The sequence below is a fragment of the Balaenoptera musculus genome, chromosome 14, assembly GCF_009873245.2.
Source record: "Balaenoptera musculus isolate JJ_BM4_2016_0621 chromosome 14, mBalMus1.pri.v3, whole genome shotgun sequence".
In the NCBI taxonomy this organism is placed as follows: Eukaryota; Metazoa; Chordata; class Mammalia; order Artiodactyla; family Balaenopteridae; genus Balaenoptera; species Balaenoptera musculus.
Genome location: NC_045798.1, coordinates 62,902,450 through 62,929,108, shown reverse-complemented (window position 1 = coordinate 62,929,108; position 26,659 = coordinate 62,902,450). Strand labels below are relative to the sequence as shown.

Here is a 26,659-nt window from a genome sequence, read left to right as displayed (position 1 = left end):
TGCCAACACACCCTGGCAAGGCATTACTCTTGAGAGTAGGAGCCATGGCTCATTCATATTTATTTTCATAACTGCCTACAAAGGTGCCTGTGGCATAGTGGAGACTCACCAAATCTTAGCTTAGTTGAGACTCCACCACCTCCCCCACTCCCAGGAGAGAGCTGAGAAATATCAAGGCCTTTAATTCTGTTCTTCCACAGCCCCTACCTCAGAAGCAACAGAGAAACAAAGGGACTAAAGCCTTGAGAAGGAAGAAATATTATTCCCAGCCAGTCTGAACAATCCCCTTAGGGTTCGACCACATGATGGGATCAGAGGTCAAGGGGCTCCCTGATCACCTCCTGGTCAGGTCAGAGAACTAGGCAGGGAAGAACTTCATGTAGACCATGATGACCTCCATCCCTTTTCCAAGAAGAGAAGACAGTGTCAGGGCCATTTTTAATATGAAGGTTTCACTCAACAGGGTTGTGAGGGTGGAGGGGATGACCAGAAAGACTGAGGATGCCTGTGTTGAAGACCACAGTTCTGGGTAAACACGCTAGAGCCTTTGGAGCTGTGTAGCTGTCCAGGGTACTGACTTCTCTCTGGCTTCTCTCAATTCTGGACTCTGCCACCTGTTTCTAGGGTTCCCACCTTTGAGGCTGACTATTTTCAGCCTGGACTGTTATAGACTTCCCTCAGCTTGCCAAAATGGTTCAAATTACCATACGTCTCATCCTCAGCTCACAGCAATAAAAGACAGATAATTGCTGATCCAAGATCAGAGTTCATCTCTGTTTCCTGCCTTCAAAGGCTGCTATCTTGAACTCCATCTAATCTAACTCCACCTGACTAAATATCTGAAACCCTACTGGTTCTTTGTTCCTTGGATGACTTCTCCTGCTGCTACCACACCTTCAAAGTCTGCCTTCTCCTTCCATCCCAATCTGTTTCTCATCACAGACTTTCCAGAGTCCTCTTAGGCATTCCTGCTCCATGTGGTATCCCTCCTTCCAAACTATCTAGGAAAGCAAAGGCTCACATATTTGAGGAGAATGTTCCAGAAAGTCAAGCAGTAACATTCCAGGAGTCAGGGATAATGTTTGCCTGTAGTGATGCCTATGTTTCCCCCTTTCTTGTTTTTCTCCTCCTACCTGACATGTCCTCTTCCCAGACAACATGAGCCTTTCAGTTCCTCTACTACTGTAGTGCTAATGATTCCTAACAGTCCTAACAAGTTTTTATATTGATTTCAGTCAATAAATCAAATATAACCAATTCTCATTATCCACAGTAGTTTTGCACTCTAAAGTTGCTGCAAACACTGAACCACTGCTCCTAGGGAAAATACAAGATTAGGTTCCTGCAGGCCTCTGGTCATCAACCAGTCAATACATAACTTTGTTTTATGTGTGTTCCTGTTTAAAGACACCTTATCTAATATATATTCTTGATTTATTAACAGTGAACTCATGGTCATCAATACTATAACTCATGCCTAAAGGAACATTATGTGACAAATCTATTTTCTCTGTAAGGCACATCACAGCCTTGTTGCACTTAGAAACACTAGACAGCTCTCTAGCACTATGCTTGGGGGGCATTTAAAGCAGCAAAATTACCAACAAAAAGCATAAAAATGTAAAAAGAAAAAACCACAGCACTAAATAGACCACACAAAGGACACTTATTCATAGTGTGAGAGCTGAAACAAGGAGGCAGAGCACCATCTTGTTTAACCTCAGCTGGCAACATGTGCATCAGACAGCTCAAATTTTTTGCCACTCTGCACATGTCCATGAATAACTGTGAAAGCACTGTGAGGATTGATTTTAGGGTTACAAATAAATTTTAGCAAGTAGGTTAATTTGTAAATATGGATAATACACAAATAATAAGGTGCAACTGGATCTATCTTTGAAAAGGTGATATTTAAGCCAAGACCTGAAGTATTGATAGGAATAGACATTTGGTGAGGTGTGGTGTTTACCAAAAATGAAGCTTATTTGAGTCAGAGTGAATAGAAAACATAAAAGCCCTGAAATATAAAAAAATATTGATATGTTCCAGAAATGAAAGAAGAGTTCAGAATGACTACAAAATAGGGAATGGGGTTGGAAGCTAGCAAGTACACTGGAATCAGGCTGTGCAAGGTATTATAAGCCATGTCAAGGATTGGGTCTTTATCCTAATTGTCCTGAGAAGCCATCAGGGGATCTCAGAACAGTAGTCACATGGGGAAGATTATCATCGTATCTGTGGGGGATACGTTAAATGGAAAAGAAAACAAAGTTCAAAAGACCGGCTAAGAGATGATGGGAGATAATGATGTTTTTCACAATGATGGTAGCAGTGGGGAATGGAGAAAATGTAGAAAGATTTGAGAAATATTTAAGGCAGAAAGCTTATTAAAGGTTTGGCTAAGAAGGAAACTTGAGCAAGAATGGTGAGGATGCTTGAGGAGTTTCTTCATCTTGATATGTTTAATTTAAAGGTCTGGAAGACATCTAAGAGGTGATAGCTAGTAACAGTGGGGTCTGGAGCTCAGGAGGAAAACTAGTTGGGAGATATTGATCTGAGATATCGATCTAAGAGTTGTTAGTGCAGAGACATTACTGAAGCCATGAGAGTGATAAAAGCATTTGTGGAGGAAGTGCAGCTTGAGAAAAACAAAAGTGGCCGAGAGCAGATTCCTGAGAATTCCAACCTTTGAGGTTAGATAATAGAAGGGAAGGAAGAGGAGAAGGAGGAAGAAAAGGGGAGGAAAATGGATTGCTTCAACATTTTTTACTTCCAAAGGGGAATGTGTCTGGGGAGATGGACCCTGTCTGGGGAACTCTGTAATGTTGAGGATCGTTCACTGGCCATGAAATCCCGAGAAGTGGTGTGTTGGTTCATGATGCCATAGTTTCCTGGGCATAAATTTAATAAAGGAAATATGAAACTACATTTGTTTTCAAATAGCAAAGCAATTTAAACTATTTAAAATGTTTATTTCTCCCTAGCAAATTCCCAGAATCCCTTGATGAGAAATTTTTTTATGCAGCCAAACATTTAAATCACTGTAACAAGGGAAAAGGAGGGGAAGATAAACAGCCTTCTGTCATTTATGGATTCATGTTTATAAGACAAAAATGTTCATCATTGCCTCCTAAGTACTCCTCTCCCTCCCCACCACACACACAGATTGTCAGGGAAACTTTCTCACCTAGCCTCACCATCTCTGTTTTCTTGTCCTTTTTGTAATGTGGAATTGCCTTTTGATTCGTGGCTGTTCCAGCCCATCCAGTGAATGGTGTGGTACATATGAATTTGCAACAATGAGAAATCTCTAAGATGAACTTCCATTAAAAAGGTTTTCTCTTCTCTTCACTCTCTTCTCTTTCCTAGCTCTCTGAACTTCGAGGCCAGCCCTTGTTTAAATTTTACCTGGCAGGAAATAACTTACATCTTTGTCCAAGCTAACAGTTATTCATAAATAGATACCCAAGAGATGAGTTTTCACCTGAAATTCTCTTCCCCTGATAAATTCTAATGCATCCTTCAAACTCCAGATTAACTACCACTTTTTACATGAAATGAAATTAGATGCTCCTTACTCGATGCTCCCGAACTGTTCTGTTTATATATCTCTATTCGTAGCTCTGACTGTGCTGAATTGTAATTGTCTTGCCAATTACAACTGGCAGATTTTGAGTCTCTAAACAGTAGGTCTCTAACTTGTTTGATTCAACTTTGAATTCTCAGTGCCTTGCACTTAGTAGCTATTTAATAATTATGTGAACAAGTGACTAAATTCATGTCAAATATCAGCTTGTAGCAGCTTCTTAAGCCTAAATGGATGACTCCAAATGCCATCCTTTTCTGGACTCCCAGGGAAATCTCATTCTCCTCTCTAAGTGTTTGAGAAGCCTCCAGATGTAGCACATCCTATCAGACACTCCTTCAAGCATTTGTAATTCTCCAAAGGCAGATTTAGTGGATCGAATGTTCCCCCTGAATTCTTGGCCACCTAGAACCTCAGAATGTGACCTTAATTGAAAATAGGGCCTTTATTAGTTAAGGATTTTGAGATGAAATCATCCTGGACTTAGGGTGGTTCCTAAATCCAATTACTTCTGTCCCTATAAGAAAATGAGAGGACACAAAGAGACATATGGAGAAGAAGGCCATGTGAAGATAGAGGCAGAGACTGGAAATAGAGAACACAGCTCAAAGACATTGAATGCCAGGGATTGCCAGGAGCTACCCAGAGATAGGAAGAGGCCAGGAGGATTCTTTCTTGGAGTCTTCAGAAGGATCATAGCCTGACTGACACCTTGTTTTCAGACTTGTAGCCTCCAGGGTGGTGAGAGAATAAGTTTCTATTTTTTTTTTAAGCCACCAAGTTTGTGGTAATTTGTTACAGCAACCCTAAGAACTGAACACAGTAAGGAAGAGGCCCTTCCAGGGAATAGTGAAGACTTCCTGAGGGCTCCAATTCAATCACCTTTCTGCAGCAAAATATCTGCCTCAGGATTTGCTGCTGGATAGAAAAATATTCAAGGCCATTAGGCCAAGATAAAATGCACCAAATCAGAGTGAAGTCCCATCAGAGAGCCTGAAGTCAGCAAGGTTAACTGCAGCAGCTTAAAGTACAGTGAGGTGGTCCAGAGCTATAATTCTCAAGGTGGTGTCAAGTTGGGATCTGCTTGACAAACTCATTGCTCTTAACTTTTGCAGCTGGGGTCTCCATAGCCCTGCAGGCAGTTCAGTGGTAACTGGGGCTCAGAAACCAACTATTCTTCTAAGCAGGAAAAAGAGGAAGAATCTAGAACTAAAAGGCATCAGACTAGCTTCTGTTTCTACTATGTGCTTGACATTTAATTCCAGCCCCTGAGACTTCTGCCTTGTGACCTAACTCCCAGCATGCACCCTGCCATGATTACATCTCCCTGTTTATGATTAACAAACTCTCTTATGTACTAACCTCCTCACTGTAAGTTCTTCTGATTGCCTTACCTTACTTAAACTGTCCCCCAGAATAGTCATTATATTTGTAACTACGTGCTTAGTCTCTGTCTCCCTTACTTATCAGCTCCATGAGTACCGTTGTCATATTCATTGCTCTTTCCCTAATGCCTATCACACTGACTGTAATATAGTAGGAACTTAATATAGAATTTATTTATACCTCTGTTTCAGTCCCTCTGATCATTCCTGTCTTTTTATGCCTCCACCACAGGGAACCCACATTTCTCCCAAATCAGAATTTTTCCTTGTGTCTTAGTACTTTCAAAAATTGAGTACTGGCCATGAACCTCAGGGTCATCACTAGGTCCTCTAATAATGGCTGTCCCCACTCCTTAGACACTATGCACATATCTAGACTTTCTCAGTTTTCTCAAGAAAAAAACTGCACTTTTCTGCATTTTTCTTCTATGCAAAAACTCTGCATTCAAATCTGTCTCATCACTGTCAAAACCTTGAAAGAAAAAAGGAGACAGTTCAGCACCTTGGACAGCTCTAAGCCATCCTAACGATTGTTTGTTGCTACTACTTTGGCTCTTCAAAGAAATTGATGCCTGCCTTGGATAGCCCAAGACTGATTGCCTTTGGCCCCATAATGGCTCTTGAACTTAAAGAAATCCCAAGTCATTGATGTTAATCTCTTCCCTTTGTAAGCAGAGAAGTGGCCTTCTCCTCTCCAACCAGACTTTGGATCTGAAAGCAGGATCCTATCATCGGCAGGGAAAGAAAGATTTTTGTGTCTTCATTGAGCCCAAGTGGTTGGGATACTAGGGTCAGGAGAGGAACAAGGTTCTGTGCCTAACTTCTTCTTTATAGTAACTTTCTCTTCCAGAGATGAAAGTTTAAATATTAATGTAAGCCAAGACAGCTAGATATGTATAATGAACTTCCACATACCCATCACATGGATTCAACACATGATTTGTCATACCTGCTTTACCCTTTTAACCTTTTTTTTTCTTTTTTTGGTTGCTGAAAGATATAAAATCAAATCCTGAACCTCATGTCATTTCACCCAAACATATTTAGTATGCTTCTCTTTTAAAAGTAGATATTTTCTCAATGCCATTATCACACTTAACAATGATTTATTTATGTCATCCAATTTCCACTCCATATGCAAATTTCCTTAATAACATAAAAAATGTCTTTGTACTTTTGGTTTTATGTGAATCAGGATGCAAACAAGGTCCACATAGCATATTTAGTTGTTATGCTTCTTTAGTCTCCTTTAATGAAGAGCCATACCTAATCCCTTTATTTTTTCATGCCATTGACTGTTGAAGGAACTGGGTCCAATGATCTATAAAATTTCCACACTCCAGACCTGCCTGTTTGCTTCTTCATGGTATCATTGCTTCCTTATGCCCCATATTTCCTACAATCTGGAGGTCAGCTCTAAAGGCTTGATTAGCTTCAGGTTCAACATTCTGTGGCAAGAATGCCTTATAGGTGGTATCAAGGCTACTTTAAAATGGGACCTGTGTCCTTCATATTACATCACAGCTGTCTCAGTCTTACTGATGTTCACATCTAATGGTGGATCCAGGGGCTGTCTGCTTGACTCCTCCATTGTAAAGTTCCCCCATCACTCTTCATCTAATGGCTTCTCCCAGTGATGATCAATTAGGGTTACAAATGATTTTCTAATTGTTATTTCTTATCCACTTATTAGCTAGAATTCTTCTGTAAAAAATTGTCCCTCAGGCTATTTGATTACCATGAAATATAGTTCATAGATGAAAATCAAGATAAATGATTAATTCTTCCCCTTAATTCCAATTACCCAGATAGCTTTTACAACACTGAACAAATTATAACAGAGTGTTTATTTTCTAATTCATCTTGTTCTTCTTGCTTGCTTCCTCTGAAAACTCCGATGAAGAATTTTTTTTTATCACAGAATGAATTTATATATTTTCTTTTGAATAATATAAGTTCATAGAAATATAAAGGACCACAGAAATCACGTACTTTAACCCAGTCACATTGTTCAAGTAAGGAAACTGAGGCATGGAGATATTATAATACGTTCAGTATGGTGGGTGTACTGAGAATGCAGTCCAGATTTGCCGAATCCATGTGTGTCATTCTGGGCATCCTAGTTTGGATGATGTACATGTGAAAGTGTTTGTGGAAGAATAATAGCTAGATTCTTGTATTCTTTAATAGCTAGGACTGTGATGGTTCCATATCTCATTTCAAACCATCTATTTATCTTGTTTAAGAAATTTTGTTTACTCACATGGACCTTAGCTTGACAAAAAAAAAAAAAAACCTGAGAGTTCACTATAGAAAGTAAATATAATTTATCAATTCTATGTTTATTGAGCATTAAGTCAATATCCCTGTGATGCAATCAAGAAGTCATAAGACCTGGTTCCCACACCTTAAAATCTAACTGGATAGGGAGGGTGGGAGGGAGGGAGATGCAAGAGGGAAGAGATATGGGAACATATGTATATGTATAACTGATTCACTTTGTTATAAAGCAGAAACTAACACACCATTGTAAAGCAATTATACTTCAATAAAGATGTTTAAAAAAAAATCTAACTGGAGAAGTCAGACACACAACATAAAATCACCATAAAAGAGTTAGTTCATGTTCATGACCTCAATAGCAAAGATTTCCCAAGCCATCTGTGTTCATAGCCAAGTGAATGGACAGATGATGAATGCTATGGGACTGGGGAGTTTGGAGGGTCTCATGGAGGAGGTGGGGCCTAAGTTGTCCAGAGGATAGGTGGGAATTTAGGGCAGGGAAATAGCTTGGAGCCTTAATGAAGAGGAAGGAAATGCTAAAGTGGTGCTGAATAAATCTATCTAACTGGGGTGGAGGATTTGCATTAGGGGTCTTCCTTATTGAGGTAAGGAATGAAGTGTATGGAGACAGGGTGAAGAAAGCCCTACATATGAAAACACAGAATTGGACCCTTTTTTCCCATCAGGTATGGAAGGCCACTGAGGAATTGCAGGTAGTAGATGGCATGATGAAATCCAGGAAGCATGTAACAGTCAGTCTCACTCCCATTCAGAATCTGCCCTCTCTTGGCTGGAAAGATTGGGACCCCATGCTCATTCAGTTTTTAAGCTTTTTTCTTATAGTAAACCTTAGGACATTTGGGATAAAATAATCAATTCTACTAGCGCAGGCCACTGCTCCCTGGTGGGGCTTTGAATTATTTTCCCCCTCCACTCACAGAATGTTACCACCAGTGTCCTTCTTCCTTGTTCTTCCCTATTCACTAATAGTGCACACTCATGCATTCAATAAACATTTGTTGAATAATGTGCTAAGCCTTGCTCTAGGCACTAAAATATAGTGGTGGATATATCAGGCAAGACCCCTGCTTTCATGGGGCTTACAACCTAGTAAAAGACAGACAATATATAGACAATGTTCAAGGAAATAAAAACAAAATTATTTCAGATTGTGAAATGGGTATATGTTGATGTGATGGCAAGTAACTGAGGATGAGGAAACCTCTGCAAATAGTGTGGTTAGGAAAGGTCTTCCCAAAGACAGGACATCTGATCTGACACCTCAGTGATGAAACACTATGGGCATTCAGAGCCTGGGGTATATTGTTCCAAGCAGACAAAAAAGTATACGCAAAGTTTCCAAGGCAAGACTGGATTTCATATATTAAGGTACTAAAAGGCCAGTGTAAGTGAAATATAGTAAGTAAAATTGCAAGTAGTATGAAATGAAATCAGAATGGAAAGGGACAAAGTCATGTCGATTCTTAGAGTTGTTAGTGAGCTGTTTGTATTTTATTCTGAGAGTGCTGGGAAGCTATTGTAGGGTTTTCTATGGAGAAGTCACAAAATCCGATTTATGATTTTAAAAGATCACTATGATGCATGTAGAAGTATAGTAATTATACCATTGCATATAGAAGTAAAAGTCTGGTTAGCAACTAATTATCCATCAATAAGAACAAGGTAGAAAATTTCTTTTGTGTGCATACAATGGAATACCATGCAACTGTGGAAAAGGATGGGCAGATATTTATGTACTGATATAGATTGTAAGTGAAAAGGTAAGATGTCAGGCAGTGTGGAGTGTTTGCTATATTTGTGTAAAAAAATAAAGTAGGACTCTAAAAGAGGAGACTTTGTAAAGAAATGGATTCTCTAATGGTGCGATTCAGATGGTTCCCTATTGGTCTATGGTGGAGACCATCCAGGTAGTGCTGGACACACAACTAGCCATGCTATAACTGTGGGTCTGTCAACTTCTCTGGTGTCTTCACCAGCAGAACCCAGCCACATGGCATCAGCCTGCCCAGAGCTGCCTGTTCGCATGTTTGATAGGTTATTAGTCTAGAAAGTTGTGGTAGGATCCCTGTTAATCACATCCAACATTTCCAAAACAAGGCAACTAAATACGCAGTGAGCATGAAGCTGAGAATGAAGCTTCTTTATCTCAGAATGGTTGGGGTTAGCCTGCTATTTACCATGGAAGAAGTTTCTTTGCAGAATCAAACTCGAAAGGAGAATTGGGGATGGGGTGAGACAATGCCATGCTTTCAGAGGAGAGAGGACAGGGGGATGCAGAGGGAAGGGAGCAACCTGCCAAGAAGCAGCAGGGCAACCCGGGCCAGGTAGGCTCCTCCTCTGGTGGTCTTCAGCCACACACTGGGGCACTGGATTGACTGTGGATAAAGTCAAAGCCAGCCCAGAATCCACCCTTCCCATCAGCCCACTGCTTTCCTCTGTCACCACCCTGCCTGGCGCTCAGGAAGTGTAATTCAGGAGTGAAACCTGCCCAGGACGTAGAGCAGGGTGAAGAGTGCATTCCAGCAACAGAAGTGATCTCATGATGACCCACCTCTCCGGTAAATGTCATCCCCCTCCACTAACACTCACACACACTCATGCACACACTAACACAAAATTCTCCTTGATTCCCATTGATCATTATTGCCATGATATCATAGAAAGACCATCATCCTGGAGGAGAAGAGATGACTCTGATACATTAAGCCAAGGTGTGGCTCTGGGACCAGCAGAACCAGCAGCACTGAGAACTGGTTAGAGAAAGAAATTCCTGGACCCCACTACAAACCTACTGAATCAGAATCTCTGGGGGTGGGGCCCAGTTCTCTGTTTTAACAAAGCCCTCCAGGTAATTACGATGCAGGCTCAAGTTCTCAGCCTTGGCTACACATTGGAATCACCTGGGAAGCTTTAAAGACTGTTGATGCCTGGGTCACGCTCCAGAGATCCTGTAGTAGTTGATTTGGGTAAGGCCTGGACAGGGAATCACCTCATTCATATTCTCTGTCTCTCTCTCTCTCTCTCACACACACACACACACACACAGGGTAGGGGATTGGGGGAGAGCAAAGAATGTCTTCCACTGGGACATCTTCCAACAGGACCAACGATTTGTCTTCTCTTCCTCTGCCTCCCTCTTCACTCCCTCTTCCTTCCTACGTTCTGCTCTCGAAGCCTGTTAGGACTGCTTCCATGGGTCTGACATGCACCATCTCTAGACTGAATACTTCGAACCTTATTAAGCAGTTTAATTAGTGTATGATAGTATCAGGAATCATCTCAGAAAGCAACCAATTTACAAACTTACAGATGGAACTGGTCCTAATGCAGGAAAGTAAATATATTTATTGAGTTTTAAAAAGTTTATCATGGGCTTCCCTGGTGGCGCAGTGGTTGAGAATCTGCCTGCCAATGCAGGGGACACAGGTTCGAGCCCTGGTCTGGGAAGATCCCACATGCCGCGGAGCAACTGGGCCCGTGAGCCACAATTACTGAGCCTGCGCATCTAGAGCCTGTGTTCCGCAACAAGAGAGGCCGCGATAGTGAGAGGCCCGCGCACCGCGATGAAGAGTGGCCCCCACTTGCCGCAACTAGAGAAAGCCCTCGCACAGAAACGAAGACCCAACACAGCCATAAATAAATAAATAAATAAATAAAATTAAAAAAAAAAAGTTTATCATAAATACTGACATTTTAAAATAAAGCACATTAAGTGTATCTAACAGAATGTAAACACTCGAGCAGTTTGATGCCCACATTTATCCACTTAAACGAATACCCAGACTGTTACTAGTCAAATATTTTACATCATTTCTTAATCTTTTTGAACTTATATTCTATGTGATTCTGAAAAGATGAGGAACAGGGAGGTGAAGTAACTTGCCCAAGGTCACATAGCATGTATATGGCAGCTCTGGGTATGAATCCAGATATCTTGCTTCGGATTCTGTTATTTCAATTTATTACTAACCATTTGTTATTTACATTTTGAATTTAAATAAAACTTAAAATATGCATGCCAAAAAAATTTTGTTGATAAAATAACTCACCACTTTTTAACTCGACAGAACTATTTTAAAATTTAACTTGTTTTAGGACTCGCTGTTTTCCACTTTCAGTAAAGATCTATGTTTTAAAACATATGAAGTACTTTTTACACTGGGAATGAAGCTATACTAGGACTGCCAGTATGGATTGCTCTGCTTCCCATGAGCCTTAATATCTACTCCCTGTGGACCGGGCGACTGGAAGTGTGTGTCCATCTTTGTGTGTCTCTTGTGTTTTTTAACCCTTGAGACCAATGACAAGATCTAGAGTTGTTGCTTTGAGCAGTGTCTGATCCTAGAGAATGGCTTTTTGGTGGGGACAGTGGTACTGCCCCCACGGCCCCAAGTGGCATGAGAAGGCAAGATGTGAGACTAGAATATATACATGCCTTCCTTGTAGGGTTGCCTTGTGGACATACTATGGACATATACATATTAAAGGATATACACGGACTCCCTAAGAGTTCATGAACCCAAGTTAAGGATTTTGCAAAGAGAATTATAGCCTCTGGGCTAGAAGTGCCTCAGAGATAATCTAACCCAACCCTTCATTTCATCAACAAGTAGACAAAGGCCCAGGAGGACAGAGAACTTGTCCAGGGCCACACAGCCAGTGGGCAGGGGGAGTGGAAGTCTAATAGGGGAGGGAGAGAGAGCACGTTCAGCTCCCAGTCTCCATGTCTCTTTCCTACAGGGATATTTCCTGGCTGGCACCTGAGCTATGTCGACGTGAAGGACAATTCCCGCGATGAGACCTTCCGTTTCCAATGTGACTGCTGGCTCTCCAAGAATGAGGGCGACAGGCAGACGGTCCGCGACTTTGCCTGTGCCAACAATGAGATCCACGATGAACTGGAGGAGACCAGTACGTGGGGAGACCGGTGGGCCCTGCTTAGATTCAGCCTGGGCTGAATCTTCAGTTAAACGAGAGTTAGCTCAGGAGGGAGGTGGGAACAATGTTGGAAAATCTAAAGAAGGAACCCTTACAGCTGCAGGAGAATCAGATGCCCAATGAAGGAAATAATATTGGAGAGGTACATAAGTAAGCACCCTAAATGTTGTTTCATGGACCTGGAACAGCCAAGATACTGGTACCAGCTCATGGTCCCAAATCACAGGGACTAATTAGGTAGAGGAAAACCCACAGGGGACAAGCTTACTCTGCCCTGAGGGCTGGGCTGGGCAGTTTGATGTGATGCTCCCTCTTGTTTATTTTTTTGTCATGGACTCTCTCCAACTGATGTCTATGACAACAGCCACCAAATCAAGCCTTCCCGGAAACAGAATGTGCAGGGCAGCCAGCTTCTCCACCAACCACTTTCTCTTTGGTTCCTTCCTCAGGGGATGTTTAAAGGGAAAGAGTAATTGGTCCCTAAGGTGGATGGCCATCCAGGACCAGGGAAGTGTTTCTTTCATACGGATGCTAGTATCTGCATCCAACAGATTTGACAAAGGCTTATCAATAGCAGAGCCTGATGTGAAGAAAGGATTTTCCAACCTTAGCTATTAAGGTAACACTAGCTGCATGAAGACATAAACCCCCAAATCTCAATGGCTAAATACAACAAAATTTGTTTCTCACTCACGTAATAAACTGTCCAGTGCGAGTGTTTGGCAAGAGGCCTTCCACACTGTGATTCAGGGACCCAAGCTCTTCTCACCTGTCTGACATTTTCAACACGTGACTCCCACATTCCTTGCAGAGGGAAGAGAGCATGGAGAAGGCACACTCCCCTACCTTCTTATATTAACTCACATTCTATTAGTCAAGCAGCTCTACCTAGATGTAAAGGCATCTGGGTAATGCCATACCTGGCTGGACAGTCACTCCCTGGCAAGCACTGTACACCACGTGGCAAGGGAAGCATGGATCCTTGGTGGAAAGCCACTCAGCCTTCTCCACCATGCCGTCCAAACTACCCAATGATGGACTTAGCTACGTCAAGAGGTAGTGAACACTGATGTCCCTGGGAGCATTCAAACAAGGGCCAACTACTCATCTGTCAGCTTTACTGCTTGGGGATTCCTGCCCTAATTCAGAGGGTGAACTCTCAGCTTCTGTAATTACACTTACTGGGAAGTTACTGGGGGCCCAGTTTTATTTTAGATGCTAAGTGCGATGCACACTGCTTTGTGAGTTCTAGTTTATTTGTGTTGACCTTTGTCCATGTGTAGTTCTCCCTACACAACTGTAAGCTCCCAAAGGTCGAGGACAAAATCACTCATGTTTGTAGCCCTCTGCAGCTCTCTAGGCTTTGGGACTTAGTAGGTACACAAGTCGTTAGTGCTCAGCAAATGGAAGAAGATGCAGTCAGTCGTTTTCCTTAGAGCCTCACAATCTCATTAGAGGGAGAGGCTAATATACAAATGCCAACACAAGCAATAGAGGCTCCTTGGGCCATTGGTGTTCAGGGGAGAAGAGATTCGTGAGGCTGGGAGCATAACCACTGAGCTTCCTTCCCAGATTTCCTGCCAAACAGCTGCTAAGACCTACGGGATTTGGGTTGGCAGGGAGATTGGCAGGGGGGAAGTGGCACTTGCATTATTTCCAGAAGGATGTGTGTGGGCTAGAGATGGGAGGGCAGGGACACGGAGCCCAGGAGATGGCCTGGATCAGTCCATCTTTACTAGGAGCCTGCAGACGGCAGAGTGGCGCCCTCTAGGCTGCCCACAGGGGGACAGACAGTGACACCCATGTCCTAAGATGGAGGCTTATCCTGGGGAGAGCCAGGGACGCAGTTCAAGCCAATCATTTCAACCCTCAGCTAATTTTATTTAACCACTTGGCAAATACTTATTGAAAACCTACTAAGTGCCACGGCCTAGTGTGGGTTCTGGGGACACACTAATGAATAAAGCAGAGACCCTGCCCTCGTGGCACTTACATTCTGTGTCTGTGTCCCCAGGGGCACCTCTGGGCACTTGGCTTGTGAGAATAAACATGCTCTCATACTTGAACAGAGCTTCACGTGTGTGAAAGCATTCCACACATCCCCTGCTTTCACCGGGTCCTCGCCACCCCACTCCCACCCTATGAGCTAGATAGGGGGCAAATTCACCCCTCTATATCATAGGTAAGGAAAGCCAAAAACCAGAAGGTGAAGTGACATGTCTAAGGCCAACCATAGCTATTAGGACGCATATATCCTGATTCCTAGACCAGGACTCATCGCACCACCGCAGCCTTATTGGGCCTGGCTGGTACTCCAGATGGATCCATTGCCCCACATTGTTTAGCCTCCTGTTTTCTGCCTTCACCTCCAACTCTTGTTAGCAGTTCCTGAAGCTGCTCCGCATCCTCTGCAAGCATCTGCCTCTGCAGGTGATTCCAATGTGCAGGCAAAGCTGAAAACCATTGGCAGCCTTCAAATAATACTGATGTCTGAGTCTCACCCCAGAGATTTTGTTGTAATCAATCCAGGCTAAGTCCTGAGCAGTAGGATCACATGCTCATATGTGCATACACATACACACAGCACACACACATACATGCACACCCTCATGCATGCACACACACACACACACATGCATACACACATGCACACCTGGGAGGACAAAAATCTCTCTCTCTTTGGAACATCCTCCAACGAGACCAATGTCTCCCTCTTTACAGCCCTCCTCCTTCTTATCCACCCTCACTTGAAGCCTTTTAGGGCTGCTCAGTCAGCCTTATCTGCAACATTTCCAGCCCAAATACAGTCCAACTTGATGGCCAACTCCCCAAGCATGGAAGACTCACTGCTCCACAAGGCAGCTCTGTTTTAAAAAAAAAATTCATCTTTATATTTATGTTCTTGGAGTTTCTATCCCTTGGCAGTCCCAATGGGATGGGGTCAAACAGAAAATTTCAGGAGTGGTCAGGACCCTTGGTTGTACATGCCTGAACCCCAACCCTAAGCTGGCTCCAGCAAAAAGGGAGCATATTGGTTCCCAGAACTTGGAAGTTTCAGATGGAGCTGGCTGGGACTTGGCTGTCTCCAGAGGCTACAATGGTTTTAGTATGTTTGTCCCCCTTTTCCTCTTAACTGTTTCTTTCTCTACATCATGAGAAGATGGCAGCTGGTATCCGCAACCCCACAGCCTTCTAACTTAACAGCTTCTGTGGGAGGGAAGAGAGCATCTCTTAGGGAATAATTCTGACTGTCCAGGCCCAGGACTCTCAGCCCCATGCAAACCACATGGTAGGAGCTCGCCAGAGAAGGGTCCTGACAACATGAGGTGGGGAAGGCGATGTGGAGCAGTAAGGTCCTGACCCCCACCAGATGCCCAGGCATCCTCTGGTGCTCCTCCATGGAATCACGTGCCCCTGCAGTCCTGGTCTCAAGGCAAACACCTGTCTGTTCAGGAGCTGCTCACCTGATGGGATGTTCGATCCTCTCGGTGCATCCTGGGTTGCTGGTTCATCTCCCTCTGAGGGTGCCACGCCCAGAGCTCAGGCAAGATGTCAAAGGTGGCCAGATCTCCTCTCTCCTCTCCTGCCACCTGAACCACATTCACCACATTCACTAGCTTTGCTGGTGGCCCCTTCATGTGAGTGACTCGCACAGTGGCTGCTGAGCCTCTTTCTCCAGCCGGGCTGGTCCTGGGGGGTGTTGGCCCCGGGGTGAGCTTCATACGGACCCCTCCTAGGCTGGGCTCCTACCGGCCCCACTCTTTCAGGTCCCTGGTCCTCCTCTGTCCTTTCCTCCCAGCAACCTATAAACAAAACTGAGAGTCATGCCTTCCACATTTTTATCAAGCCATTGATGAAATGACTTTCCAAGGTGGACATATGCTGATTGAAAGACCGTTGGTGCAGCTGGCCACATTTGTTTCTAATCTGTCTAAATGTCCTCACTTACACACTTTCCTTCTCTACCTTCTCCCCAGTGCCATGAGGAGAGGATTGCTTATGGTCCACATGCGCTGCTTCTCGAATGTTCCACTTGAGTTGATCATAGAGAGCAAGCAGGTTCCTAGCGCTCCCTGCCTCCTCTCCTGGGCGCTGACAAACCATTTCCTCTACAATGCCCAGGATCCACTTTGAATTCACAGGTCTCTGGTTTGCAGAAATACTTTACCGGCTGCTGGGAAAGCAGAATGGCAGTGGGACCACCCCCTCCCTGCAATGGCTTCGAGCCGCGGGCAGTGGCTCAGCCATTTCATGTCCCTGGGCTGTGAACGGTCGGACCTGCAGAGCCCCGCTCTTTTTCCAGGGCTTGTGCTGTGGATCTCTTCCCCTATCGTGGGCATTTTTGCCCTGATTCATTCTACCTGTGACTTGAGAGAAGTCACAAAGGCAACAGTTTGCTGAGAGGCCGGGATTGACGTTACATTGAGCTGTAGGCACAGCCATCCCTTCTAATTATCTTTATCACATCTCTGAGATAAAAGCACAGAGATCAAGCTCTCCCTTTGGATCCAGAATCCCAAATCCTCAATGATTCACTTACTGCAGCAAGAGCTGTATGCACAGGGAAACCTCCAGACAAGTATTGTGTCCTCCTGTGTGCCAGCTCCATCCCAGCCTGGTCCCTGGGGAGTGGGGCTGGATCATGTGGATTTCAAGCCCCTCTCATGCCCCTCAGTATCTTTGCTTATGCTGCTGCCTCCTCCTAGAGCATCCCTCGGTTTTCTGCTGATCATAATCATGGCTCTTTTTCAAGGCCAAGCTCATATGCCATCTTCTTCATGAAGCTCACTGCGATTAGCCCAATCATTCATTGTTCACTCAACAAATATTTATTGAGTGCCTATGTGCCAGGCACTGTTCTGGGCTCTTGGGATCTATAAGTGAGCAAAACGAAGACCCCCTGCCCTCATGGAGCTTACATTCAAGTGGGAGGGGGGAATACAATAAACGATAAAATAATAAGTAAACTCCTTAGCATGTTAGAAGGTACTAGGTGATAAGAGAAGATAATAGAGCTCAGTAGGGCCAGCGCTGGGGAAATCAGGCAGGAAGTGTGGTTAGGGTGGTCTGGCAGACTCTGTGAGAAGGTGACATCTGAGTAGGGAGGAAGGAGGGGAGGGAGGGAGTCAAGCCAACATGGGTTGGGGTGGGGAGAGAAAGGGGACATGCTCAAGGCAGAGCTCTAAGGCCAGAGTGTGCCTCTTGTTCTGGAACGGCACGGAGGCTGAGTGGAGCGAGCAAGGGAGAAAGTACTGGAAGGTGAGGTTTGAGAGGTAATGGGAGCCTGCTTTACCCTCCCTCCTATGCTATTTTGGCCCTTCGTTTAAGGTTATTCTGTCCTGTGGTGCAACCGGTGTTTCTGTCTGGGGCTAGAGATGAGTTCTAGTGTCGCCCAGAGTCTAGCCCAGTCCTGACACTTGGCAAATGCTGACATGCTTGTGGGAACTGCGGGGGAGGGAGGTCGTGATGCTGAGCATGACACCGGAGTGAGAGCTGAGACAAGACAGGGAATGAGACTGCTTGCTACAGAAAGTGCGAGGCAACTGGATCTTCCCCTCCCCTTTCTGTAGCTGGGCCCCGCCTCTCCTCCCTTCTCTTTACACACCATCGCCACTTTGCATCTCATAGACTCTTCCATCCCTGAGAACCAGGCCCCAGCGTCTCTCCAAAAACTCATCCCCACCTCATGGATCCTGGAGGCAGAGGCGTTTGGCCCTTCACTTCCAGTGGCTCCCATGCTTGCCAGGCAAAGAGATTGCTACTATAAATAAAATGAGGACACCACTCTAGACCCCAAATTGAGGCAGGTTCTATTTATAGTGCCTCAGTTGTAGCGATTTTAACCTGCGCCCCCTCCCCCCTTAAGGCTGTGATCTAAGACCAGGTGTAGGACCTGCAAGGAGTGGCCAGTTTGCTCCTGCTCTGATGGTGGGCGCTGCTTCCCCTCTGCTGACCCTCTCCCACCTTCTCCACCACAGCCTATGAGATCGTCATAGAAACCGGCAACGGAGGCGAAACCAGGGAGAACGTCTGGCTCATCCTGGAGGGCAGGAAGAACCGATCCAAAGAGTTTCTCGTGGAAAATTCTTCTAGACAGCGGGCCTTTAGGAAGTAGGAAGAGGGGTGCCCACAGGGGAATGTGGATGGGTGGGGCGGGTAAGAGAGCGACCCCAAGAACCAACCCTTTTAGTGGGGGCCATAAATATACAAATGGGCCTAACCAGCAAGAATTTATTGAGTACCTACTGTGTGCCCACCCCATTCGAGCTTCAAGGGATGAAACAAGGAGATTTAGAAGAGGGAAGAGAGAGGACTGTCATTTAAAGAGAGTCCCCTCTAAGAGACTAGAATCTATATTATTCCAACTACTGGAAAGACAGGATAATTATGTAATATGATAGAAGTGCTAATTATGGCTACAATGGCAATCACAGTACAATATATAAATGTTTCCAAGTAACATGTTGTACACCTTAAATTTACACAATAGTGTATGTCAAATGTATTTCAATTTTTAAAAAGTTAATGGAAACTACAACAAAAATCAGTTAATAAATTAATTAAAGCAAGCCCACTATGTGGCAGGACCGGGAATCACACAGACATTATCCTGTGTCCGTGCAGATGAGGAGCTCACAGTCTAGTTGAAAAGGGAGACATTCACCCATAAGAATGCAAAGGATCATGTAAGACAGCATAGACTTTTAGGAGGGAGGGAGGGGAGAGCCTCTAAGATGCTTTATAAGAAAATCAAAATTGGGTCTCGTGTAACAGGTGCCTCTGCTCAGCACTCCCGGCTGCCTGCCACACGCCGGAGACTCTCACCTCCTCCTGCACATCTGAGCCACCTCTGAAGGGGGCTCAGAAGCCCCCTTCATCTCCCCGCTCCCTCCAGAATTGCCTACATAGTCTCCCCCTGCCATAACCCCACTGTACCTTCTATTCAAACCCCCTCTGAGTGGGGATGGTCGGAGCTGACACCCCCCCGCAGACTGCCCCTCCCCTTTCTTTTCCACTGCCCTTTCCCTCACTGAACCCAGCCAAGTCAGCACTCCCCCCCCAGAAATGTCTGCACCTCCAATCCCACTGCTCCCATCCCTTGACTTTGCCAAGTCAGATCTACATCAGAGGACTCTTCCCTTCCCCCACCTCTGCTCTCTGAATCTCATCACCCTCTTCAACCCAATGCCCAAGGCCCAGGACCTCACCCACCTCCAACACCATCCGATATTTCCAATCATTGATTCCGGGACCAAGTAGCCGGAAGGGCTTTTTAATGGTTATGATTGTCTTGTTCCAAAACTAGACTGAACCCTTAAGCAGTGGAGACCTGACATCAGGTCTTGCTTGCTATTCTATCTCTGTTCTTCAGACCAGTGCTTAGGATACAGTTGGCACTCAGTAAATGCTTACTTCCTTCAGTGGGCATGAGCAGTTCTCACTGGCCATATCTTTGCATCCTGCAGGGGGACCACAGACACATTTGAGTTTGACAGCGTCTATTTGGGAGACATTGCCTCCCTCTGCGTGGGCCACCTCGCCAGGGAGGACCGGTTCATCCCCAAGAGAGAGCTGGTCTGGCACGTCAAGACCATCACCATCACCGAGATGGAGTACGGCAACGTGTATGTCCTGGGCCTCTGCCCTCTTCCCCAGGAAGTGCCACGCCCTTAGCGGGGAGGGCCTGTGGCCGGACCAGATGGCAGGGTGTGAGGTGTCCCCTTTGAGGCTGAGGTCACCTCACTCAGGAGGCATATGAGGCAGGAAGGGAAGAGGCAGCTGTACTGGTTCTCAAACTTTCTGAACCAGAGGCTTACCCCAGAGGCAAGGAACTAGACTGGATGACCTTGGGTGCTCCAGTGATGCTTCTTTGGAAGGAAAGAAGAGCCAGTCAGACAGGGCCAGACAGCTGAGTCTTTCCTTCCCTTCCCCCATTATCACTGTATAATGATAAAGAGATACAGCTTTGAAGCCTGCTGCTCCAGTCAGAGTGAAAGCCCGTCATTCCTGTGGGCAGAGTAGAGACCAGCTGGAGTAATCCCATGGCCCACCGGCCCTGAGGACCCCAGATAAGGAGATTTACATTTCCCCCACCAAGGCCTTCTGGGGACTCAGGCATTTCTGGAGGATTAAGGGTCTTAGTTACCTGGGTAACAGTTCACAGCCATCAGTTTTTCTAATTAAAACCACTTGGTAACCACTTTGGAAGACAGAAAGAGCCCTGAGGCTCTGGAAGGCAGGAAAGACACTAAGAAGGAACCAGGAGATGAGGAAGGGGAGGCCAAGGGCAGCGCATGCCTCGGGGAGGGTAGGCCCAAAGAGCAACTAAGGCAGTTGGACATCCCCCCAGAACCACTGCCGGCCCCTCCGAGCTCCCCTCGTGCCCCTCCTGGCCTGGCCCTGCTCGTGGCAACGCCTTTCACAAGAAGCGCATGGGACAGAAGCAGCAGCCCTGCCTGACCAGGCGGGTCCCAGCTTCAGGCTCCAGCCTTCAGGAGCCCAGCTTCTCAGAGAAATGTCTGTCCACATTCGGCCTGCCACCTTCAGGATCCCTGGAATTGGCTGCCTCTGACCAAGCTTCCACTTTGGGAATTAAGCAGGAAAGGTTCTCCCATTTGAACTTCTGTCTTAGCCATCTCAGGCTGCCATAACTGAATCTACAGACTGGGTGGCTCAAACAACAGGCATTCTTTTCTCACAGTTCTGGAGGCTGGAAGTCAGAAATCAGGGTGCCAGCAGGGTTGGGTTCTTATGAGGCCTCTCTTCCTAGCTCACTGTGTACTCACATGGAAGAGAAAGAGAGAGGGAGATCTGGCGTCTCTTCCTCTTCTTATAAGGGCACTAATCCCATCATGGGTCCCCACCCTCAGGACCTCATCAAAATCTGATTACCTCCCAAAGCCGCCATCTCCAAATACCATCACTTTGGGGGTTAGGGGCCTCAACATGTGAATTTGGGAGGAGAGGATTCAGTTCATAGCAGCTTCCCTCTCAGGCTGCAATGTTATTTATTGCTCTTTTTGAGAAAAGAACAACAGTAAATCCTGTAGGAGTCGCTGGGTGTGGCTGCTAGGAGCAATACTGACGAGGACTTGAGAGCTGGGATACAGGGGCCTGGAAGAGTTCCAGCTCACCCAGCGAGCCAGGGCCAGGTCAAAGCCCCTTCTGCAACCTGAACTGTCTCCCTGTGGCAAGGAGCGTGGCTGCTGATACTGCACCTCTGCAAATGCCCAAAATAAACAACACAATACAATACAAGAATAAGTCACCACCTGAGTTAGCTTTAAACCCACAGTGTTGGCTGTGAGAGAGAGAGAGCCAAAGATCTCAGCACCACTCGGCACCTTCTAGTGTCAGGAGGAAGGGGGTGAAGAACTTCCCATCCCACAGTCCTGGGGCCGTTATAGGATTTTTCATCCAGTGGAAAGAATCTGCCACTCCCAGTGAAACATCTTTTCCTACATTCTCAAGAGTGTGGCCTTTTGTCAGCATGGTGCTTGGGCTCAAAGGGGAGGGAGGGATGTCCATGGGGTGGGGATCTTCCCAAGGGAAGTGGGTGCAGGGAGTGCAGACACCCAGATGCTAGAGCTGTCACGGATCAGCCGTGTAGCCTCAGGCCATAACCCAGCACCTCTCAGGGAAGAGAGCTGGATGCCCTCTAGAGACGGTGGGAGGGGAAGGATGGCGGGGGTTCGTCTGGAGGGCGCTCAGAAGTCATACTCCAGTCTACCTACCTGCGCTGGTCTCAAGCCTGTGATTCCTGGTGTATGAGAACCTCCCCCCCAAAAAAATATCACCTCTATACAGAGAGGGGACAGTACAGGGGTGTTCCATCATTGTGGCTATTTACATGTCACCATTCTAGAACACATTTAAATTCTGCCATGTAAAGACCACTTAAATAGCACTGTATATGGATCCACAGTTCCTTTCTAACCAGCATGTTGGACCATAATATTTGGATTTCCATGAAATGCAAATTAATTTAATCTCAATCTCATAAACACAACAATCTCAAATTTTTATGTTGCAACTGATTCCAGTCCTGACTCTTCTTCTTCAGCGTTTCTGACCAGCTCTTTTTCATCACTAATATCCTCAGGACCTCGGTGGAAGGACACACAGAGAGGCTTTTGTTTCTTTTTTTAAAACCCAGAGTGGAATCGTTGTTTTATCCCATTATCATATAAAATACATAATTATTTTAAAATTCAAATAAGGCAAAAAAGTGTGTAAAACAAAGTAAAAATTCTCTAAAGCCCTACCCATCAGAGATGGCCATCTTGAGCATTTGGTGACCCTGTTCTCTCTGGCATATTTCTAATGTCTCACACACACACACTGTTCACAGAAGTGTGATCATATTCTACTTGGTTTTTTTAACATGTTCATTTTTTTGTTTGTTATTCTCTGCCTTGCCTTTATTCTCGCCCATGACTCTACCCCCAATGCCAGTGGGAACAGCTTGGCATGTTCTTCTGCAGCTGGAGTCTTAACTCCACAAAGCCCTGAGGTCCCACATTTTGGTGATCTTATAATTACGTCTATTAGGAAACATTTCCTTATAACTACACCAGTGAATATTTTTCAGCCATTAAAAACAACAAATTAGGTTTCCCTGGTGGCACGGTGGTTAAGAATCTGCCTGCCAATGCAGGGGACATGGGTTCGAGCCCTGGTCCGGGAAGATCCCACATGCCGCGGAGCAACAAAGCCTGTGCACCACAACTACTGAGCCTGCACTCTGGAGCCCGTGAGCCACAACTACTGAGCCCACGTGCCTAGAGCCTGTGCTCTGCAACAAGAGAAGCCACGGCAGTGAGAAGCCCGCGCACCGTGATGAAGCATAGCCCCCACTCGCTGCAACTAGTGAAAGCCCGAGCGCAGCAACGAAGACCCAATGCAGCCAAAAATAAATAAATAAATTTATTTTTTTAAAAAAAAACGAATTAAATATGTACCAGAAGACTTGGAGCAATTCCCAGGAAGTATTGTTGAATGAGAAAAGTAAGATATGGGAAAGAATGCACTATATGATCCATTTTGTAAAGGAGACACTGAAGTCCCGAATGTGTCTGTGTCTATGTGGGTCTGTGCAGGGTTGGGTGAAATGGAGGGAAATTTGGCAAGATACATCTACAGCTGTTACATGGGTTATCTGAGGTGAAGGCGAGATGCAGGAGGGGTACGGAAAGAGAAAAAGGAGATAGAGCCAAGCAAAAAGGAAAAGAAAAAGAATGCATTTAGAAGAACACCCATATGATCACAGGATTTTTGCATTTATATAGAGTTATGTATATTAGAGCATTTGCATAAAGAAATACATTTTAAGTGAATGTTTAAGCAAAGAACGCGATTATATCTCCCTCTTAGAAAGTATGGTATGTAACAACAATCTAGATTTATCAAGTGACAAGTTGGGGGCAGAGAGATCTCAAGACAGAATAATGATTTCTTGTGAAGTGTCTTTAAATGGCTGGCTCGTCAGGTGGCCAGGCAGGCCGTCTCTGGGCCCCAGCTCTGTGTCACCTTGTGCAGTGACTTCTCTTCTCCAAGCCTTCATTTCCTTTCTGTGAAATGGGAAGACAAAGTCTACGTATGACTTAGGGTTGTTGTGGGAGTTGATGAGATGCACGAATGCAAAGCCCAGGCATTTAGTGAGCATGCAGAAAACCAAGTTCTTTTTGCTGTTATGTATTTTCATCTAAAAATTGATTTTGCACCACTGGGCACGCTCTTTCAGGGCTGCGTTCCTGAAATCATTAGCCAGTGCCAGGATTGCTTATTTCCAAAGCTGTTAAAATATTAGCAATTTGGATGGGAAAAAAACCATGGCAGTTGTTCAGTCCAAACCTCTAGCACTGCCAAAGGGAAAATCAAAGTCACATAGGTAGTAGGTGGCAGGGCTGGGGCAGACCCCAGGCCCCCTTACACCCTATGCAGTGTTTTCTCACCATGACTTCTTCCTTGGTAATTATTGGACTCACTGTCATTACCCAGAGGTTATCATTGGGGGTGGGGGGTAGAGAAGGGACTTTTTGGTCCAAGACCATTTCTCTTGGCCCTGGACTTGCTTTTGCTTGTGGTAGCTTCTTCAGTACATTGTACTGAAGTACTTTGCACCCCTTTGTACTATGTTGTCCATGAGCACATGCGTGTATGTGTATGCACACGCAACACACACACACACTCATAGTTCAACTCAGCCAAGTGCGAGGGGTTTGGGAGCATACATTTCACAGCTACTTTTCCACTTGGCTTTGCCTGAGATTGTTGTTCTGGATCCCATAGCTCTTCTGAAGGTGACAACACTGGGTAAAACCATTCATCAGTCCCTTTGAAGGGGCAAGGGGATCAGCCTGGTTGGCGTGGAGTGAGCTTAGAGAAAGGCAGACAACAAGTCAGAAAGGTAAACACCGGGGGGAGGGTCAGATCATGTAAGGTCTTGCAGGCCTTTGTAAGGTGGTGATTTTTAATTATTCTGGGAAGCCAGTGGAGGGTTCTGAGCAGGAGGATGACGTTCTTGGGCTTACACCTCCACAGGATCACTTGGATGCTGCAGAGAGGATTCACGGTAGGTAGCGGGAAGCAGGAAGACCAGTTAGGAAGCTGACACGTTCCAGGTCAAAGATGGTGGTGACTTGGATGAGAGGGGCAGCAGGGCGGAGAGTGAGATAGAGCCAACTTTTTCAAGTGGGCTGATTCTGGACGTATTGTGAAGGATGGGGTCAATGGGAATTGCTGGTGGATCGGATGTGGAGTGTGAGGAGAAAAAGAAAAGGAAAATCAAGGAGCAACTAAAAATATGGAGATGTCACTCACTGTCAATTTTCAGATAAACGAGACCCATCTTCACATTTTAATGCAGACATTTCCCGCCCTAAGATCCTGTCACCTGGGGAAGGAATCACTTGTGGATGCCCAGGGTCCTGGGGGAGGGCGTGAGCCTTGGCTGGTGCGCACTAACCTCCCCGATTCCCCCCACCTTCCAGGTACTTCTTCAACTGTGACTGCCTCATCCCCCTCAAGAGGAAGAGGAAGTACTTCAAGGTTTTTGAGGTCACCAAGACTACGGAGAGTTTTGCCAGCAAGGTCCAGAGCCTGGTGCTGGTCAAGTACGAGGTCATCGTGACGACGGGCTATGAGCCAGGGGCGGGCACCGACGCCAACGTCTTCGTGACCATCTTTGGGGCCAACGGCGACACGGGCAAGCGGGAGCTGAAGCAGAAGATGCGCAACCTGTTCGAGAGGGGCAGCACCGACCGCTTCTTCCTGGAGACACTGGAGCTGGGCGAGCTGCGCAAGGTGCGGCTGGAGCACGACAGCAGCGGCTACTGCTCCGGCTGGCTGGTGGAGAAGGTGGAGGTCACCAACACCAGCACCGGCGTGGCCACCATCTTCCCCTGTGGCAGGTGGCTGGACAAGAAGCGGGGCGACGGGCTCACCTGGAGAGACCTCTTCCCTTCCGTCTGAGGGCTAGAGGCCCTCGCTCCCCCGTCCCACCAACTTGTCCCGACCACACCCGCTACCCCCGACCTTGGCTTTCAGCAGTCCTTTCCTGAAAGCCTCGTGGAGCTGGGACTGGGGGCCAGAGCTCCATGGTCCTTCAGAGGCCACTGTGGGCAACGGCTTGTGGGGTCCTCCACCTTCTCGGGTCTCCTAGATCCAGATGAATCCCTCAACCTGTGTCATAATCCATTGCTGCACAAAAATAACTTTTTGCATTTTCTTTTTCAATAATAGCAGTGACCAGGCTGAGGCTTGCTGCCAGGCGTGGATGGGAAATTGGGGCTTCACCCAGGGGATAGAAGTGGGGAAGAAGAGGCTATCAAGATGATGTATTTTAAGCAAAAACTAATTAACACTTTTTTCCCAGAAAAGCTGGGCTAATTAAATTATTAGCAACCACACCCTGCGAAGGACTCATCTGGGCATCTGCTCACTTAGATATGCATCCTGTTTCCCAGTTTCAATAAATCCAGTGGCAAACAGAGAAAAGCATCAGGAGGAAGAATTTTAGCTGGAAGGATCTATGACCCTGTGAACAGGTACAGGATGCTTTCTGTCACTTTACAAAGGACGCATTGCCAAGTACCGGCTGGCTGCCCCAGCCAGTGATAACACAGTTGAGAGCCGGAGACCTGAGCAGGTGATAGGGTGCGGGGAATAGGGGGAAGAAGGTGCCTGGAACAGTGCCTGGAACCGCCTGGTCCCTGATGCACCCGGGCTTGGAGGGGAGGAGAGCATCGGCGGTGTTTAGCACGTGTCACCTATGGCTCGCTGTGGGCAATGTGGACTGAAAGCTGAGAAGGGATTGGAACAAAATGAAGATGTGGTCTCTGCCCTCGAGGGGGATGTGACCCTGATGGAGAGGCAGCAAGAGAACCATATATTCATGTGCGTGCACAGATGTGCACATACACATACACACACACACACACACACA

At 45.9% G+C, this 26,659-nt stretch overlaps 1 protein-coding gene across 2 annotated transcripts in view; it reads left to right on the top strand.

The window, feature by feature from the left end:
* The window catches only part of LOXHD1 (lipoxygenase homology domains 1), a 222,126-nt gene extending 196,440 nt beyond the window's left edge, over positions 1-25,686 (top strand). For both annotated transcript variants that reach the window (XM_036823221.1, XM_036823220.1), the window contains 4 exons: positions 12,016-12,186; positions 18,192-18,324; positions 19,680-19,838; positions 25,206-25,686. In XM_036823221.1, the coding sequence (XP_036679116.1) occupies positions 12,016-12,186; positions 18,192-18,324; positions 19,680-19,838; positions 25,206-25,686 (944 nt within the window). The remainder of the gene's footprint in view (positions 1-12,015; positions 12,187-18,191; positions 18,325-19,679; positions 19,839-25,205) is intronic.
* The last annotated feature ends 973 nt before the right edge of the window (positions 25,687-26,659 follow it).